The 21,425-nt window shown below is 43.2% G+C and overlaps 1 protein-coding gene across 3 annotated transcripts in view; it reads right to left on the reverse strand.

Annotated features, from left to right (window-relative positions):
- Window positions 1-21,425, reverse strand: part of kiaa1328 (KIAA1328 ortholog) — a 358,800-nt gene that overhangs the window by 325,411 nt on the left and 11,964 nt on the right. For 2 of the 3 annotated variants that reach the window (XM_070868053.1, XM_070868042.1), the window contains exon 2: window positions 20,316-20,351. The exons of the other annotated variant lie outside the window; for it this stretch is intronic. In XM_070868053.1, coding sequence (XP_070724154.1) covers window positions 20,316-20,351 — 36 coding nt within the window. The remainder of the gene's footprint in view (window positions 1-20,315; window positions 20,352-21,425) is intronic. 3 annotated transcript variants of the gene reach the window in all.

Below are 21,425 nucleotides of genomic sequence, written 5' to 3' on the forward strand. Positions count from 1 at the left end.
TCACTAATACGCCTTTCCACCTGCCCAGCTTCATTCCCCAAAACAAAATCCAGAACAGTCCCTCGCGTGTTGGGCTTGTTACATACTGACTAAAAAAGTTTTCTTGAATGCATTTTAAGAATTCCGCACTCTCTATACCCTTCACACAATATTTGTCCCAATCAATGTAAGGATCGTTAAAATCCCCTATTAGTACTGCCCTATGGTTTTTGGACTTCACAACAATTTGCCTACACATTTGCTCCTCCATCTCCCCCCCATTGTTTGGGGGTCTATATAAACGCCCAGCAGTGTGATCGCCCCTTTTTTATTTTTCAGTTCGACCCATGTGGCCTCATTTGATGATCCATCGAACATATCATCCCCCCTCACCGCTGTAATAGTTTCTTTATTCAATACTGTGACCTCCACCACCCCCCCCTTTCACCCCCCTCTCTGTCCTGTCTAAAAATCCTATAAACAGGAATATTGAGCTGCCAAGCCTGCCCCTCTTTCAGCCATGTCTCTGGAATGGCTATAATATCATACTCCCAAGTGTCTAGCTGTGCTCTTAGCTCATCGCCTTATTCGCTATACTCCTTGCATTAAAGTATATACCATTTAGCACAGGAAGACCTCCTTGATTACTATTTACTAATCCTCACTTCCTCTGTTTTACAGATTCACTTTCTAAATTCTTGCTATCCAATTTCAGCTTTACTTCCTTCCATTTCAGAGTCTGGTGCTGCAGATATCACTGTAAACTGGATTGGACGTCATCAGGGTCCAGTTCGCTGATTGGAGAATGGGCAGGTACAGCAGGATCGGAGCCCAGGAGAGGTGAGAGTTTGAGGCCCAGAAGAGATGTGGGCCCAGGGGCAGCACAGGCCAGCCCACACCGTGATATGTGCATGCACTAGGTCCGTGCAGCAGAGCTGGTCTCCAGTCGTCTTGGTTAATCCTTGCCACTGGATCAAGACCTAGACCTAGCTCTGTCAAGCCTGTGTGGTGGCTGGTGTGCAACGGCCACCATGTTAAAAAAATCCACGCACATGCATCTTCCACGCTTCAGGATGTAGTTCGGGACCTGGAATTAGGTCCTTCATTGAACACCTGTGAACTCATCCCTTTCTGGTGTGGAAGCAAGTCATCCTCGATACGAGGAACTGCCTATGATGATGACTGAATTTGTTCTCAAGTTCCCATCCCCCGCCAAGCTAGTTTAAACTCTCCCCAACAGCACTAGCAAAACTCCCCGTGAGGATATTGGTCCTGGCACTGTTGAGGTTCAACCCATCCAGTTTGTACAGGTCCCATCTCCCCCAGAAGCGGTCCCAATGCCTTATGTTCTTATGGTTTTGATACAGAATAGACACTCCCAGGAGGGGGAAAGGAATGGCATCCAAAGTTAGATCTCCCCAGATAACAAAAGATATAGAGATTAAAATGAGACAGAAAAAGGAGGGTTATGACAAATGCACAATTCATAATACAGTAGAGAACCAAGGTGAATATAGAAAGTACAGGAGATCTTAAAAAGGGAATAAGTGTGGCAAAGAATATGAGAATAGATTAGCAGCTAACATAAAAAGGAACCCAAAAGTCTTTTAAAACAAATAAAAAGTAAAAGAGTAGTCAAAAGAAGAGTGGAGCCAATTAGGGACCAAAAAAGGAGATACTTTTGTGGAGGCAGAGGGCATGGCTGAGGTATTAAATGAGTACTTTGCACCTGTCTTCACTGGAAAAGAGGAAGCTGCCAATGGAGCAGTATAGGAGGAAGTAGAAGCAATATTGGATAAGATAAAAATTGACAAAGGGGATGTGCTTAAAAGGTTGGCTGTCCTCAAAGTAGAAAAGTACCCAGTATCCTAGGTTAGTGAGGGAAGTAAGGGTGAAAATTGTGACGGATCTGGCCACAATTTTCCAAACCTCTTTAGATACGGGGGCGGTGCCAGAGGACTGGAGGATTGGAAACGTTATACCAGAGTTTAAAAAAAGGGGAGGGAGATAGACCCGATAACTACAGGCAAGTCATCTTATCAGTGGAGGAGCAACTTTTAGAGACAATGGGCCCAAGTTTCCACATGATTTGCGCCTGATTTTTAAGAGCAACTGGTGAAGAACGGACTACCTTAGAAATCGCAATTCTCCACATTTTATTTTCTGCAGTTCAAGTCAGTTAGAACAGTTTCACTTTGGAACAGAATTTTTTCTTCAAAAGGGGGCGTGTCTGGCCACTGACGCCTGATTTCAAAGTTTCCACAGTGAAAACGTACTCCAAACTAACTTAGAATGGAGCAAGTGAAGATTTTTGTAGAACTGAAAAAACCTTGTCTACACATTAAAAAAATCAGGCGCAGGTTACAAATTAGGCGTCCAGAACGAGGTGGGGGGGGGGAGGGGGGAGGGAAGGGAAGTCATTAAATTCTATAATAAATCCTTATTTATACTTATATAAATATTATACAAATAAATCCAACCTGAATAAAAATTTATAAGCAAAGAAAAGATTAAACAAACCTACCTGTGTGAAAGTGCTTCAGCCAGGGAGAATGCTGCAGGAAGCCTCACAAGTTGAGGCAGCCGCTCGTTCCCGCAGGGGGGGGGGGGGGGGGAGAGGCAGCCGTTCGTTCCCACGGGGGGGGGGGGGGGGAGAGAGGGAAGCCGTTTGTTCCCGTGGGGGGTGCAGGCCCGACCAACTGACCGAACGCAACGGGGGGGGGGGGGGGGGGGGGGGGGGAAAGGAAGAGAGCCGTTCCAGACGACGGGCGGGGAGGGAAGGAGACAGTGAGAAGGCTGCAGGAAGCCTCACAAGTTCAGCAGCCATTTCCCGACGGCAGGGCGGAGGCCGTCGGGAAACGGCTGCCTCAACTTTCTGGGGCTTCCTGCAGCCTTCTCACTGCTGCAAGAAGCCTCAGTGCTGATGGCAATGTGCTTTTATTCAAAAATGTTCAAAAATTAAACAGCGACAAAGAACTACAAAAATGGCCGAGTGCCAATGTTTCCTTCACACTGCGCGTGCGCGAACGCTCCAACGCGCACGCGAAGGGTTGCCGGCAGGAAAAAAACTAATTTAAATGGTACCCGCCTCCTCCCATTTACAAAATCGGCACGAATGGTAGTCTCCGCCCCCCTGGGCGCCGCGCCAAGCAGACATGGAGCTGCAGGGCACTCCAGAATCGCGCGTTTTTTTTCCGGCGCCGTTTTCGGCGCGAAAAACGGGCACCCAGCTTGGAGGGGCACCCGTTTTTTATCGTGTGGAAACTTGGGGCCAATAATCCAGGTCAAAATTAATTGCCATTTTGAAAAGTATGGGCTAATAAATGAAAGGCACCTTGTGTTTGACTAACTTGATTGAGTTCTTTGATGAAGTAATGGAGAGGGTTGATGAGTACTGTTGATGTCTATGTGTTTGACGAAGAACCACACAATAGACCAGTTAGTAAAATTAAAGCACATGGAATTAAAGGGATAGCGATAGTGTGGATTCGAAATTTGCTAGGAGACAGAGGGCAGAGAGAAGTGGTGATAGGCTGTTTTTCAGACTGGTGGGAAATATACAGAGGCTCGGTATTGGGACCACTGCTCTTTTTGATATATATTGAAGAAGTGACTGTAACTTAAACATATTCAACATGACGCGAATAGGAATTGAGATCTCTATCACTGTTATAACACTGGTGTTATAAAAATTCCATGAACCCCTGTAACACAAGTATTTTTTCTGTATAAAAAATACAACGAGCCCAAAATAAACCTGCTGGATCAGAGAGCGCACTGGAAAATGGGCGCCCTCGTGCAAATGACTGAGTACAAAGCACCAATTGTTTATCTGGCAATGCCTGCACTGCCCGAGGCATTGCTGCCTTGCCCTTGTAACAGAACGTCAAGGGTTGGTGGGAGTTCCAGTGTGGCCAATGTTTAACATACCCCAGACATCTGCGCGACAACAGAACGTGCAAGGTGCTCAATTGCTCTCAACACACCTTTGTGTTAAGTCACAAAACAATGCGTGTACTGATTGGACAACGTTACTGTCCATCAAAAGGATGGTTGAACCGTTCAGCCCTTCCCCTTTTCTATTTACGCTCGGGGAGTGGGGCGGGGGGGGGGGGCTGCTTGCACCAGGCCAATTTATATTTAAGACTGCTTTACTGTCATTTTAATTTCAAAATATGTCTAATTTTATTCAAAGTCCATTCTCAGTGTTGTCGTTAATGCTCTCCGCCGCCAGCCACAGCAGGAGGAACGCTATTGGTGGCGGTCACTGATGTCCCAGCGACGCTGCTTCCCCTCCCAACACAACAGCCGGGCAGGTTGTGGGCAGCCGATGGTGAGGGAAGGAGGGAGAACATAAGAAATAGGAGCATGAGTAGGCCATTTGGTGCCTCAATTCTGTTCCGCCATTCAATAAGATCATGGCTGGTCTGATCATGGACTCAGCTCCACTTCCCTGCCCGCTCACCATAACCCTTTACACTCTCTTTTCACTCAAAAATCTGTTCATCTCCACCTTAAATATATTCAATGACCCAGCCTCCACAGCTCTCTGGGACAGAGAATTCCATAGATTTACAAACCTCAGAAGAAATTTCTCCTCATCTCAGTTTTAAATGGGCAGCCCCTTATTCTGAGATGCCCCTATTTTTAGTTTCCCCTATGAGTGGAAATATCCTCTCTACATCCACCTTGTCGAGCCCCCTCATTATCTTATATGTTTCAATAAAATCACCTATCATTCTTCTGAACTCCAATGTGTATAGGCCCAACCTATCGTCATAAGTCAACTCCCCTCATCTCTGGAATCAACTAGTGAACCTTCTCTGAACAGCCTCTAAATGCAAGTATATCCTTCCTTAAATACGGAGACCAAAACTGTGCACTGTACTCCAGGTGTGGCCTCACCAATACCCTGTACAGTTGTAGCAGGACTTCTCTGCTTTTATACTCTATCCCCCTTGCAATAAAGGGCAACATTCCATTTGCCTTCCTGATTACTTGCTGTATGTGCATACTAACTTTTTGTGTTTCCTACACAAGGACTCCCAGGTCTCTCTGTACTGCAGCACGTTGCAATTTTTTTCCATTTAAATTAGAATTTGCTTTTCTATTATTTCTGCCAAAGTGGATAACCTCACATTTTCCCACATTATACTCCATCTGCCAAAGTTTTGTCCACTCACTTAGCCTGCCTATATCCCTTTGCAGATTTTTTGTGTCCTCTTCACAATTTGCTTTCCCACCCAGCTTTGTATCATCAGCAAACTTGGCTACATTACACTCGGTCCCTTCATCCAAGTCATTAATATAGATTGTAAATAGTTGAGGACCCAGCACTGATCCCTGCGGCACCCCACTAGACACAGTTTGCCAACCAGAAAATAGCCCATTTATCCCAACGCTATTTTTTTTGTTCGTTAACCAATCCTGCATCCATGCTGATATATTACCCCCCAACCCCTTGAGCTTTTATATTGTGCAGTAACCTCTTACGTGGCACCTTATCGAATGCATTATGGAAATCCAAATACGCCACATCCACTTATCCACCCTGCTCATTACATCCAAAAAGAACTCCAGCAAATTTGTCAAACATGATTTCCCTTTCATAAAACCATGCCGACTCTGCTTGATTGAATCATGCTTTTCCAAATGTTCCGCTAGTGCTTCCTTAATAATGGACTCCAGTATTTTCCCAACGACAGATGTTAGGCTAATTGGTCTATAGTTTCCTGCTTTTTTCTTATGTTTCTATGTAATGTTCCAGAAGCAGATTCAATAGTAACTTTCAAAAGGGGACTGGATAAATACTTGATGGGGAAAGAACAGAGGAATGAGACTAGCTGGATAAATCTACCAAAGGGCCTTCTTCTGTGCTATATTATTCGATGGTTAATAGGAGGCAAACCCTTACCGCTATACTCCAGCTTTCTGGAATGTACCATGTGGTCCCCACATGATTCCCTTGTTTTCAGGAATCAGATCAAGGATCAGGCCAGCAATTTAACATAGGGTAAGTAAATGAACAGTATATGTTACCGTGCACTTTGTTGTTTTTGATGCATTGAAGAGAATATTAAAGCTGCTTCTCCTGAGCTGGCTCTCAACAGATATTGAACTTGGAAAAAAATTGTTCACTGCTCGTCTAGTGAAACACAACCACGGAGCCAGAATAACCTCGGCATTCTGCTGGCTCATCATCATCATCATTATAGGCAGTTCCTCCAAATTGAGGAAGTCTTGCTTCCATTCTAAAAGTAAGTTCTCAGGTGATTATACAGTCCAATACGGGAATTATAGTCTCTGTCACAGGTGGGACAGACAGTCATTGAGGGAAAGGGTGAGTGGGGAGTCTGGTTTGCCGCACGCTCCTTCCGCTGTTTAAGTTTGGTTTCAGCTTGCTCTCGGCGTAGAGACTCGAGGTGTTCAGCGCCCTCCCAGATGCTCTTTCTCCACTTAGGGCGGTTTTAGGCCAGGATTCCCAGGTGCCGGTGGGGATGTTGCACTTTATCAAGGAGGCTTTGAGGGTGTCCTTGAAATGTTTCCTCTGCCCACCTGGAGCTCGCTTGCCATGTAGGAGTTCCAAGTAGAGCTCTTGCTTTCGGAGTCTCGTGTCAGGCATGCGGACGATGTGGCCCACCCAACGGAACTGGTCGAATGTGGTCAGTGCTCCGATGCTGGCCTGATCGAGAACACTGATGTTGGTGCATCTATCCTCCCAGTAGCTTTGCAGGATCTTGCGGAGGCAGCGCTGGTGGTATTTCTCCAGCGCTTTGAGGTGTCTACTGTATATGGTCCACGTCTCTTAGCCGTATGGCAGGGCAGGTATCATCATCATCATAGGTAGTCCCTCGTATCGAGGATGACTTGCTTCCACGCCAAGAAGGGATGAGTTCATGGGTGTTTAAATGAAGGACCTAATATTCCACCAGGTCCCAAACTACATGTTGAAGGGTGGAAGATGCCTGTGCGTTGATTTCTTTTTAATGTGTGGCGGCCGTTGCACACCAGCCACCACACGGGCTTGACAGAGCTAGGTCTTGGTCCAGTGGCAAGGATTAACCATGGCGACAGGAGACCAGCTCTGCTGCACCGATCTAGCGCACACACATACCGCAGTGTGGGCTGGCCCGTGCTGCCCCTGGGCCCTCGAGCAGGAAATTGAATGGCTGAGGGTGCTGCAGACAGGTGACGAAGTGGCCGCATGGTTAAGGTGATGGACTGCTAATCCACTGTGCTTTGCACGTCAAGGTTCGAATCCCATCCCCGTCGTTATTGTGTTTAAACATTTGTTACCTCTCTTTTTTTTTTTAACCTCATGACCAGTACGCTCGTGGCCTTCCGCGAGAGATGGGCACCGGAGGGACTGGAGTGCATCATTACAGCAGGGAACAGAATTTTAATTTGATCTGCTAAGGCTCCCTTTAACATAAGGTATCACTAGTGCCCTGTAAACCATAGGCTTGGTGCCAGATTTGAGGTCCTGGTCTTCGAACACTCTCTTCCTCAGGCGACCGAAGGCTGCGCTGGCACACTGCGGTGTTGAACCTCGTCGTCAATGTCTGCCCTTGCTGATAGTAGGCTCCCGAGGTATGGAAAATGGTCCACGTTGTCCGAGGCCGCGTAGTGGATTTTGATGACCGGGGGTAGTGCTGTGTGGTGGGGTCAGCTTGGTGGAGGACCTTTGTCTTACGGATGTCTAGTGTAAGGCCCATGCTTTCGTACACCTCAGTGAAGCTGTTGATAACGGCTTGGAGTTCAGCCTCTGAATGTGCGCAGATGCAAGCGTCGTCCGCCTACTGTAGTTCGATGACAGAGGCTGGCTTTAAACTGAAGAGTTAAGCTCAGACAACCTAAATAATGCCCACAATCGGAAGCCCAGAGCTGTCCATGAAATGAATTACAGAGGATCACTGGTATTCGCATTCTTAGAGGCTCAACCCACAATTTCACCCGAGGTGCAGCTGTCAATTAAAGCCACTACCCTAAGGTGTCAATCACCTGGGATATTTGGAATTGAATGGGATAGTTTGATTCATTGATCTGGGGCAAATACTTTGAGCAGGTAGGACAGTGCATTAAAATAAGAAACACTGTCTTGAACAGAATGACAACAATGAGATTGAAATCAGTTGACATTGGTGTATTTATTTCCCTTTCGTTTAACAGAAACCAAAGTTTTGAGGATTTTTGTTGAGGGATAACTTTTCTCTTATTTGAGTGGTGCCTTGGAATATTTTCCATTCATCTGATCAGGCAGACAGGTAATACATTTAATCTGAAACACAGCACATGACAATGCAATACTCCCTCAATACTGTACTGAAGTATCCTAGATTATGTGCTCAAATCCTGAAGTGAGGCTTGAAATCAGAACTTTCTCACGCAGAAGAAAAAGTGCTTGGAGTGGGGAAATGATAACTCCAATGTAGAGTTTCTGCTAGACTGATACACCGAATGGCCTCCTGTGCTGAAACCTCGATTCTATAATGCGCCAATGAATTTGCTCTCTTACTTTCTTCTCCTCCCATTCCAGTTAGTTCCGCTTTATCCAAAATATCCAGCAGCATATATGGCTATTAAATTTAAATACAAATTGCAATGGGAGATTTTAAGATGACTTTAAAAAAATCATAATTTTCATCAGCAACAAGATTAAAAAAACAGCTGATTTTGAATACCTATTTTTCATGTCTCTAATAAACTACTTTTAAACATGCATACTGCAGATGTCACAGGAGTCAGAATTTTGGAGAGTCTGTGATACAACTACATTTAGTTCAAAGGCAGTAATGCACTAACATTGTAGTTTCTGCCCAACAAATTATAAAATACTATAATACATTTACTTCCTGTGAGTCAACCTAGGTCATAAATGTATTAAATAAATCTTCACTGTAACCTAAACCTAAAAATGTTATACATCACCACACAACACGGTTATCACAAAACTAAAACTGCTCCTTTATTGCTTCATTGATTCAGGGGTGAATTCGAGACCAAATAATTTACATTTCTACATCTCAACTGGAATTTCAGTTTCCTGTTTGAAAAATAATAGTGAGCTTAACCAAATGCTGCATGTTTGGAAACATTTTCTACTGGGGTACTCGCCCCCTCCCTTTCAAATCAGCCATCATCACCTCTCAAAAAAAAACGCACCCATGACCCCTCTGTCCCTACAAACTACCACCCCATCTCCAACCACCCTTTCCTCTCCAAAATCATTGAACATGTTGCCAAAATCCATGCCAAAATTTCCTGCAACTACTTGTTTTCCACTCCTGCCACAGCGCTGAAACGGCCCTAATCAAAGTCACAAATGACACCCTATTCGATGTAGCTGCAGCCTGTGACGCGGTTGACCACAATATTCTCCTGCAACACCTCTCCTCTGTTGTCCAGCTGAGTGGAATCACCCTTTCCTGGTTCCACTCTTACCTATCCAGTTATAGCCAGAGAATCGCCTGCAGTGGATTCCCTTCCCACCCCCACACCGTAATCTCTGGGATCCCCCAAGAATCTCCTAAGGAAAGTGTTAATCAGATACTGCTATTGATTTCTCTTTATATTGTAGTAATATTAACCTTAATCAGAGATATAGTGTCAATTTTGAAGCAATGACCACTGAACTGTTGAATGAAGACAGACCCTGCAGCAATGGTCCTTTTAATCAGTTCAGTAAACTTAATTAAAGACACGCTGTACTGATTCAGAGAACTTTAATTATTTGATAACAGTGTAGTAAAAGACTTAGTCCTGCAAAGGAAAACATCTGGGCATACATAATTTCTTTTAATTGATAATGAATGTTACAGAAATAAAGAGAGACTTATAATTAATGGTTGCAATTGGTAGAATAGCAATTATATGTAATAAGAATGAAATTATCGTAAGATAATGCAGTAAAGGAGTTTTACCGATCTCATTAGCCCAATCTCATTGGAAAAAGGGCTTCAGTAAGGAAAACTAAAATTATTGATAAGGGACAAGTTTAATTACATTTTCCTTGTATGGAGTTGTATTTTAATTATGTAATGCAAAAAGGTGTGGATTGTCATGTAGAGGGAGTGAGAGAAATGTATAAAATGTGGTATTTTATAATGAGTATTTGGATTTGTAAAGGCCTAAGATACTGACCTCGACAGCAACACATTTGAATCCCCAACCAAACTATCAGGTATGGTTGTAAGTACAATCTTTTAAGTGTATGTTTAAGTACTATTACATGTACTTCATGCTTAATAAATCTGTAACACTTGACCCGAGTGTTCATCAACCTTATTGATTTGAGTAGATAGAACATCTATCTAATCATAAGTAAAACTATCCTCTACCAGCGTCCTCTTATTTCACATCTACATGTCGCCCCTTGGCAACAGAACTCAAAGACATGAAGTCAGGTTCCACATGTACGCTGACGACACCTAGCTCTACCTCACCACCACTTCTCTCCACCCCTCCATTATTTCTATTTTGTCATTTCGCTTGTTTGACATCCAGTTCTGGATGAGCTGCAAGATCCACCAAGTAAACATGTGGAAAACTGAAGCCATTGTCTTTTACCCCCACTGCAAACTCTGTTCCCGAGCCACCGATTCTATCCCCCTCCCTAGCCAGTAGCTCAGACTGAACCAACTTATCGCAACCTCAGCATCCTATTTCATCCTGAGCTGAGCTTCCAAAACCTTATCTCCATCAGAGACTACCTACTTCCATCTGTCTTTGCTCATCTGTTGCAGAAACCCTCACCCATGCTTTTGTTAATTCTACTATTCCAATGCTCCCCTGACTAGTCATCCGTCTTCCATAAACTTAAGCTGATCCAAAACTCTGCTGCCCATATCCTAACTTGAACCAAGTCGCGTTCAACTATCACCACTGTGCTCACTGACTTACATTGGATCTCAGTCCACTAACATCTCAATTTTAAAATTCTCATCCTAATGTTCAAATCCCTCTATAGCCTTGCCCCACACCTTCTCTCTCTCTACCCCCTCCAGCCTGAGAATCCTCCAAGAATTCAGCATTCCTTCAACTCTTGGTTCTTGTGCATCCCCCTCTTCCTTCACCCCACCATTGGCAGTCGTGCATTCACCCTTCTAGACCCTAAGGTCTGGAAATCCCGTAATAAACCTCTCCCTCTCGCTCCTCCTTAAAACCTACCTCTTTGACTCAGCTTTCAGTCACCACTCCTTTGGCTAGTTATCAACGTTAATCCGAAAACGCTCCTGTGAAGTGCTGTGGAATGTTTTCTGCATTAAGGGCACGATATAAATACAAGTTGTTGTTGTTGCTGCCCCCAGTGTTAGCCTTGAATACCCATCGGTCAGATATGGCACAGGTTGAATGCAGGATGGAACTTCCTCTACATGATCCCCAAAATGAGCTTTGATCACAACATTAATAGCACCAACCATTAGATCAGTGTGACTTAAAAATATCTGGACTATGGTTTCTTTATGTTGGTCATATTAGATAAGAATATAAGAAATTAGAGCAGGAGTGGGCCATACGGCCCCTCAAGCCTGCTCCACCATTTAATACGATCATGGCTGATCCGATCATGGACTCAGGTCCACTTCCCTGCCCGTTCCCCATAACCCCTTACTCCCTTATCAGTTAAGAAATTGTTACTCTCTTAAATTTATTCAATGACCTAGCTTCCACAGCTCTCTGAGGCAGCGAATTTCACAGATTTACAACCCTCTGAAGAAATTCCTCATCTCAGTTTTAAATGGGCGGCACCTTATTCTAAGATTATGCCCCCGAGTTCTAGTCTCCCCTATCAGTGGAAACATGTTCTCTGCATCCATCTTGTCAAGCCCCCTCATAATCTTAAATGTTTCGATAAGATCACCTCATTCTTCTGAATTCCAATGAGTAGAGGCCCAACCTACTCAACCTTTCCTCATAAGACAACCCCCCTCATCTCCGGAATCAACCTAGTGAACCTTCTCTGAACTGCCTCTAAAGCAAGTATATCCTTCCTTAAATATGGAAACCAAAACTGTATGCAGTATTCCAGGTGTGGCCTCAGCAATACCCTTTATAAATGTAGCAAGACTTCCTTGCTTTTATACTCCATCCCCATTGCAATAAAGGCCAAGATTCCATTGGCCTTCCTGATCACTTGCTGTACCTGCATACTATCCTTTTGTGTTTCATGCACCAGGACCCCCAGGTGTACTGCAGCACTTTGCAATTTTTCTATTTAAATAATAACTTGCTCTTCATTTTTTCTGCCAAAGTGTATAACCTCACACTTTCCAACATTATACTCCATTTGCCAAATTTTTGCCCACTCACTTAGCCTGGCTATGTCCTTTTGCAGGTTTTTTGTATCCTCCTTATACATTGCTTTTCCTCCCATCTTTGTATCGTCAGCAAACTTGGCTACATTACACTCGGTTCATTCATCCAAGTCATTAATATAGATTGTAAATAGTTGGGGCCTCAGCACTGATCCCTGCGGCACCCCACTAGTTACTGATTGCCAACCCGATAATGAACCATTTATCCCGACTCTCTGTTTTCTGTTAGTTAACGAATCCTCTATCCATGCTAATATATTACCCCCAACCCCGTGAACTTTTATCTTTTACCTTTTATGTGGCACCTCGTCAAATGCCTTCAGGAAGTCCAAATACACCACTTCCACTGGTTCCCCTTTATCCACCCTGTTCATTACATCTTCAAAGAATTCAGCAAATTTTTCAAACATGACTTCCCCTTCATAAATCCATGCTGACTCTGCCTAACTGAATTATACTTTTCCAAATGTCTTGCCACTGCTTCTTTAATAATAGACGCCAACATTTTCCCAACCACAGATGTTAGGCTAACTGGTCTTGCTTTTTGTCTGCCTCCTTTTTTAAATAGGGGTGTTACATTTGCAGTTTTCCAATCTGCTGGTACCTCCCCAGAAACAAGGAATTTTGGTAAATTATAACCAATGCATCCACTATCCCTGCCACTATTTCTCTTAAGACCCTAGGATGCAAGCTATCAGATCCAGGGGATTTATCCGCCTTTAGTCCCATTATCTTACTGAGTACCACATCCTTAGTGATTGTGATTATGTTAAGTTCCTCCCCCCCCCATAGCCCCTTGACTATCCACTGTTAGGATGTTTTTACTGTCCTCTACCGTAAAGACTGAAACAAAATATTTGTTCAGAGTTTTTGCCATCTCCATGCTCCCCATCACTAATTCCCAGGTCTTGTCCTAAAGGACCAACATTTACGTTAGCCACTCTTTTCCTTTTTATATACCTATAAAAACTCCTGCTATCTCTTTTTATATTTCATGCTAGTTTACTTTCATAGTCTATCTTCCCTTTGTTAATCACTTTTTTAGTCGCTCTTTGCTGGCTTTTAAAAGCTTCCCAATCTTCTGTCCTCCTACTCGTATTGGCCACTTTGTATACCCTTGTTTTTAATTGGATACCATCCTTTATTTCTTTAGTTAGCCACTAAGATGGCTAACTAAAGAAATGGCTATCTTTTCTTTTACACCCTTTCCTCCTCACTGGAATATAATTTTCTTGAGAGTTATGAAATATCTCCTTAAATGTACGCCACTGTTCATCAACCATCCTACACTTTAATCTATTTTCCCAGTCCACTTTAGCCAACTCTGCCCTCATACCTTTGTAGTCTCCTTTATTTAAGCTTAGTACACTGGTTTGAGATCCAACTTTCTCGCCCTCCATCTGAATTTGAAATTCAACATGCTATGATCACTCATTCCAAGGGGATCCTTTACTAGGAGATTGGTTATTAATCCTGTCTCATTACACAGGACTAGATCTAAGATAGCCTGTCCCCTGGTTGGTTACATTGCATACTGCTCAAGGAACCCGTCCTTACGCACTCTATGAACTCTTCCTCAAGACTACCCTGACCAATTTGATTTGTCCAATCAATATGGAGGTTAAAATCACCCATGATTATTGCTGTTCTCTTTTTACAAGTCCCCACTATTTCTTGGTTTATACTCCAACCAACTGAGTTGCTGCTGTTAGGGGGCCTACAGACTATGCCCACCAGTGACTTCATCCAGCTGCTCCCAGAGCCACCAACTACATTAACATTAAGAAGTCCAGGACACATGGTTTTTCTGAACATTGCCATTCTTCCTTGCGTCATGAAGCATTGCTCCGGTGATAAGTGATTGGTGGTGACATCACAGGCACACCACTATTCTCTCTGTTGTGACATCACAATATCATAATTCTGCTTGTACCAAAGTGCCATGTCAATTTGTGTGTGGCAGAATGGCTGGTCTGCACATAAGAACATAAGAACATAAGAATTAGGAACAGGAGTAGGCCATCTCGCACCTCGAGCATGCTCCGCCATTCAATAAGATCATGGCTGATCTGGTTGTGGACTCAGCTCCACTTACCCGCCCTCTCCCCGTAACCCTTAATTCCGTTATTGGTTAAAAATCTATCTATCTTTGACTTGAAAACATTCAATGAGCTAGCCTCAACTGCTTCCTTGGGCAGAGAATTCCAGAGATTCACAATCCTCTGGGAGAAGAAATTCTTTCTCAACTCGGTTTTAAATTGGCTCCTCCGTATTTTAAGGCTGTGCCCCCGAGTTCTCGTCTCCCCTACCAATGGAAACAACCTCTCTGCCTCTATCTTGTCTATCCCTTTCATTATTTTAAATGTTTCTATAAGATCACCCCTTATCCTTCTGAACTCCAAGGAGTAAAGACCCAGTCTACTCAATCTATCATCATAAGATAACCCCCTCATTTCTGGAATCAGCCTAGCGAGTCGTCTCTGTACCCTTCCAAAGCTAGTATATCCTTCCTTAAGTAAGGTGACCAAAACTGCACGCAGTACTCCAGGTGCGGCCTTATCAATACCTTATACAGTTGCAGCAAGACCTCCCTGCTTTTGTACTCCATCCCTCTCGCAATGAAGGCCAACATTCCATTTGCCTTCCTGATTACCTGCTGCACCTGCAAACTAAACTTTTGGGATTCATGCACAAGCGGATCTAAAAGAGTTTCATGCACAAGCGGAAGCGTGCTGGGCCCATAACCCCAGAGGAAGATGGATCGAAACCATCCTGTGCTAACTGCAATCTTTAATGTGGGTGCAGCCAACACTTGCACTGCAACTAAACCCACCTTGACAAGAGTTCATCTCTAAAATCTTTCTCTTTGCCGGGTGCAGTGGCGCGCGCCTGTGATCCCGCTGCTGGGAGGCTGAGGCTGCAGGATTGCTCGAGGTCAGGAGTTCTGGGCTGCTGTCGCCTGTGCCGATCGGGTGTCCACACTAAGATCGGTATCCACATGGTGGTCCTCGGTTAACCTGGGATCACCAGGTCTGATGAAGAGGGGTGAACCGGCCCAGGTCGGGAACGGAGCAGGTCAAAGCCCCCGTGCTGGTCAGCAGTTGGGTCGCACCTGTGAGTAGATGCTGCAGTGCAGCCTGGCCAATACAGTGAGACGCATCCTTCCAAAAAGAGTTTCATGCACAAGGACCCCCAGGTCTCTCTGCACAACAGCATGTTGTAATTTCTCCCCATTCAAATAATATTCCCTCTTACTGTTTTTTTTCCCAAGGTGGATGACCTCACACTTTCCGACATTGTATTCCATCTGCCAAACCTTAGCCCATTCGCTTAACCTATCCAAATCTCTTTGCAGCCTCTCTGTGTCCTCTACACAACCCGCTTTCCCACTAATCTTTGTGTCATCTGCAAATTTTGTTACACTACACTCTATCCCCTCTTCCAGGTCATCTATGTATATTGTGAACAGTTGTGGTCCCAGTACCGATCCCTGTGGCACACCACTAACCACCGATTTCCAACCCGAAAAGGACCCATTTATCCCGACTCTCTGCTTTCTGTTAGCCAGCCAATTCTCTATCCATGCTTATACATTTCCTCTGACTCCGCGTACCTTTATCTTCTGCAGTAACCTTTTGTGTGGCACCTTATCGAATGCATTTTGGAAATCTAAATACACCACATTCATCGGTACACCTCTATCCACCATGCTCGTTATATCCTCAAAGAATTCCAGTAAATTAGTTAAACATGATTTCCCCTTCATGAATCCATGCTGTGTCTGCTTGATTGCACTATTCCTATCTAGATGTCCCGCTATTTCTTCCTTAATGATAGCTTCAAGCATTTTCCCCACTACAGATGTTAAACTAACCGGCCTATAATTACCTGCCTTTTGTCTGCCCCCTTTTTTATACAGAGGCGTTATATTAGCTGTTTTCCAATCCGCTTGTACCTCCCCAGAGTCCAGAGAATTTTGGTAGATTATAACAAATGCATCTGCTATAACTTCCGCCATCTCTTTTAATACCCTGGGATGCATTTCATCAGGACCAGGGGACTTGTCTACCTTGAGTCCCATTAGCCTGTCCAGCACGACCCCCCTAGTGATAATGATTGTCTCAAGGTCCTCCCTTCCCACATTCCTGTGACCAGCAATTTTTGGCATGGTTTTTGTGTCTTCCACTGTGAAGACCGAAGCAAAATAATTGTTTATGGTCTCAGCCATTTCCACATTTCCCATTATTAAATCCCCCTTCTCATCTTCTAAGAGACCAACATTTACTTTAGTCAGTCTTTTCCGTTTTATATATCTGTAAAAGCTTTTACTATCTGTTTTTGTGTTTTGCGCAAGTTTACCTTCGTAATCTATCTTTCCTTTCTTTATTGCTTTCTTAGTCATTCTATGCTGTTGTTTAAAATTTTCCCAATCTTCTCGTTTCCCACTAACCTTGGTCACCTTATACGCATTGGTCTTTAATTTGATAATCTCCTTTATTTCCTTGGTTATCCATGGCTGGTTATCTCTTCTCTTACCGCCCTTCTTTTTCACTGGAATATATTTTTGTTGAGCACTATGAAAGAGCTCCTTAAAAGTCCTCCACTGTTCCTCAATTGTGCCACCATTTAGTCTGTGTTTCCAGCCTACTTTGGCCAACTCTGCCCTCATCCCACTGTAGTCCCCTTTGTTTAAGCATAGTACGCTCGTTTGAGACACTACTTCCTCACCCTCAATCTGTATTACAAATTAAACCATGCTGTGATCACTCATTCCGAGAGGATCTTTTACTAGGAGATCGTTTATTTTTCCTGTCTCATTACACAGGACCAGATCTAAGATAGCTTGCTCCCTTGTAGGTTCTGTAACATACTGTTCTAAGAAACAATCCCGTATGCATTCTATGAATTCCTCCTCCAGGCTACCTCGTGCGATTTGATTTGACCAATCGATACCTAATGATACCAAGGCAGGCAATTGGCATAGGATGTAAAGGTTAATAAACAAAGGTGCTATCGTTTTGCTAGATTTATCTATGCAGAACCTTTTCTCACAACCGAACTGGGATTGAGTAAAGTCATTGAAAGAATAGACTTAATTTGGGATCTTTTGCTCCGAAATGTCCATCTTAAAAATGGGTAAAATACTCTCAATTACAAGATTTCTAGTACTGGTGGGAACTGCAAAAATGGCTTTGGATATTCAACAATAATTTGCAAGTTGGCAGTTACTTTGCTACAGTTCTGGATCAGTTCCTATGGACTGGAGGGTAACTAATGTAACACCACTTTTTAAAAAAGTAGGGAGAGAAATCGGGTAATTATAGACCGGTTAGCCTGACATCAGTAGTGGGGAAAATGATGGAATCAATTATTAAAGATGAAATAACAGCGCATTTGGAAAGCAGTGACAGGATCGGTCCAAGTCAATGAAAGGGATTTATAAAAGGGAAATCATGCTTGACAAATCTTCTGGAATTTTTTGAGGATGTAACTAGAAGAGTGGACAAGGGAGAACCAGTGGATGTGGTGTATTTGGACTTTCAAAAGGCTTTTGACAAGGTCCCACACAAGAGATTGGTGTGTAAAATCAAAGCACATGGTATTGGGGGTAATGTACTGACGTGGATAGAGAACTGGTTGGCAGGAAGCAGAGAGTCGGAATAAACAGGTCCTTTTCAGAATGGCAGGCAGTGTCTAGTGGAGTGCCGCAGGGCTCAGTACTGGGACCCCAGCTATTTACAATATACATTAATGATTTGGATGAAGGAATTGAGTGTAATATCTCCAAGTTTGCAGATGACACAAAACTGGGTGGCGTTGTGAGCTGTGAGAAGGACGCTAAGAGGCTGCAGGGTGACTTGGACAGGTTAGGTGAGTGGGCAAATGCTTGGCAGATGCAGTATAATGTGGATAAATGTGAGGTTATCCACTTTGGGGGCAAAAACACGAAGGCGGCAGATTAGGAAAAGGGGAGGTGCAATGAGACCTGGGTGTCATGGTACATCAGTGATTGAAAGTTGGCTTGCAGGTACAGCAGGCGGTGAAGAAGGCAAATGGTATGTTGACCTTCATAGCTAGAGGTTTTGAGTATAGGAGCAGGGAGTTCTTACTGCAATTGTACTGTGCCTTGGTGAGGCCTCACCTGGAATATTGTGTTCAGTTTTGGTCTCCTAATCTGAGGAAGGACATTCTTGCTATTGAGGAAGTGCAGTGAAGGTTCACCAGACTGATTCTCGGGATGGCTGGACTGACATATGAGGAGGGACTGGATCGACTGGGCCTTTATTCACTGGAGTTTAGAAGGATGAGAGGGGATCTCATAGAGACATATAAAGTTCTGACGGGACTGGACAGGTTAAATGCAGGAAGAATGTTCCAGATTTTGGGGAAGTCCAGAACCAGGGGACACAGTCTAAGGATAAGAGGTAAGCCATTTAAGACTGAGATGAGGAGAAACTTCTTCACTCAGAGTTGTTAATCTATGGAATTCCCTACCGCAGAGTTGTTGATGCCAGTTCGTTGGATATATTCAAGAGGGAGTTAGATATGGCCCTTACGGCTAAAGGGATCAAGGGGTAGGGAGAGAATGCAGGAAAGGGGTACTGAGGTGAATGATCAGCCATGATCTTACTGAATGCTGAATGGTGGTGCAGGCTCGAAGGGCCGAATGGCCTACTCCTGCACCTATGTTCTATGTTTCTATGTTTCTAGTATCTCTAGATATAAACAGCAGGCTGTGTAGTGACAGAATTTTTTTTTAAATGAAAGGGAGAGCAAGAGAAAGATAGCAGGTGATAGAAAAGAGAACAGAGGCAGCTTTGGCAAGCAGCAAGAAGCAATTTGAAAATGAACATATATTTAATACTTTTTTTGATACAGATATTGAAGAAAATTATGGAAAGAGCAGTGTAATCGCCATTCTTTTTCCTTCCTGTCCCTGCACTCACACAGGTGTACAGTGAAACTTGTATACATGGACGTTTTTTTTTAAATGGACACTTAAGAGACCCAAATAACTTGCATGGTAAAAATCTACAAAAATGTACACTCTGAAAGCATGGACACTTGCGTACTACAGACAGCCTTCAATGCACCAAGCCCTTTACAACTTAAAACACAGGACACAGCCTGTTGCAAAGCTGCTCTATCTGGAACTTCCACTGTTTCGGGATTACTGGCACTACCTCTCACAGTTTGCTTCCTTTCTGCCCCCAAATTCTCGTCAGGTCAGCACGAGGTGGCACCACGTTTAGTGAAAGAAACGGCTTTTGCGGAATGGGGAGCTCTTTACCCAGCATGCATGGTGGCAGAGAACCCACTATCTCTGGGATTAAATGCTTGCACGCCTCTATCCCAAGGATAGAGCAGTTTCTCTGCCGTTATGGATGCTGGGTAAACAACTCCCCATTCTGCTGAAATATTTTACAGTACATACAATGACCATTTTGAAAATACGGACATCTGCAAAAACAAAAGACAGCTGATCCCAATCCCTTAGATGTCCGTAATTTACAGGTTACTGTATATTGGAACAGTTAAAATGTGGCATGGACAGCCACCCATTTGACAGAAAAATCCCATGCATAATTTCTACAATTGAAATAAAAGAAATCCACTCAGCGGACGATAAAAAATAATAAATACAAATTTATGAACAAGACACATAATATAGCATTCTGGGACAAAGACAATTTTATCATGGGATGTTTTGTGCCATCTTATTTTTAAATCAACAATCCTTGCAATAGATGCCACTCACAAAAATAGGACGGTAACAATATAAACATGCAATGCTATGGATTCTTCACATACCTGCAATATTAAATTTACAATATTACCAACTAGGATAAATGGACAAATATTCTATATTATTTTGTACATTTCCACATATAGTACTTTCTTGGGATGCATTATAGATCAAAATGTATTTGAGAGCACTTTCAATACTGAAATTGTTGATAGAACATATTTAAATTGGTGGCTCAGACAAAGTGTCCTGCAAAGTAATTCCCAAAACCATACCTGGCACAAAGACCACGGATTGTTCTTCATCCGATGCTAGATATAACACTGTTAAAGAAAGTGAGATGTGCTTGGCACAGTATAGGAGCTGGACATAGCCAAAGTCTAAAATGTATCAGACATATTCCAATGATTACAAAACGCCCATAAATTAAACAGACACAACTTTTTATGTGCAGCTACTTCATTCCCATCATTCTGAATGGGCTGCATTTCGGAGAACAAAAACCCTCTTATCCCTTTCCAGTTTTTCCCTTTAAGAATGAAATTCCAACAAAGACCTTTAAGAGCACAAGAAATCACAAAGCCATAAGATAAATGGGGCTTCCAAGTTCAGATATTTAACAACTTATGGGAATCTTTGACTATACTTATTCTATTAGGAATTGTAGAAATTTTACCAGTGTGCAGCCCAGAGCACAGATGTACGAGTAGACTCACTCCACATCATCTTAAAAAAAATCTCGAAAGGAATATTACTGAAGTGTTCACTTTAATTTTTACCCACGTTGTGTATCTTAAGTAGGTCAGCATGAAAGTTGACAAGCAGGTCCAGGAATTCCTGGTAAATCTATATTCTTGGATTTCAAAATAAGCCCTTTAAAAGCCCACAAGATGCAGACTGCTAGAAAGGGTTTTGTCAACTGGTTGCTCACATTCAAGGCTCACATACATGGGTCACCTAGGAATATCAATGTGTAGCATCTGTTGACTCAAGAAACCTTCTATTCTGTTTCATCATGATTATTCAGTCTAGGCCCATCTATTCCCTCACTTGTTTAGAATCAATTCTGAGGAGAATCAGAATTATAACTGAACCCAGGAAGTGCAACTGCTTAGTCTCATGTCTTGAAGTCTGATTTTATTCTCTAAGTATTCTCATTGTCAGAATTGTGTGAGCTATAGAATTCAGTCTCTAACAAAGGAGCCATTATTCAAAAACAAATGTTTTCTTGCCTTACCTCAAAATAGGTGATGAAAGGTAAGATTCGATTGCACTATCGTATAATCCTACATATTAGAGGGAAGTATGTAGAATCGACTGTTGTGTCTGATTTCTCCCTAATTTCTATATTTTATGCTTTCAACCAATGGTGAGCAGCAGTCTTA

The sequence above is a fragment of the Pristiophorus japonicus genome, chromosome 2 (assembly GCF_044704955.1).
Source record: "Pristiophorus japonicus isolate sPriJap1 chromosome 2, sPriJap1.hap1, whole genome shotgun sequence".
Classification (NCBI taxonomy): domain Eukaryota; kingdom Metazoa; phylum Chordata; class Chondrichthyes; family Pristiophoridae; genus Pristiophorus; species Pristiophorus japonicus.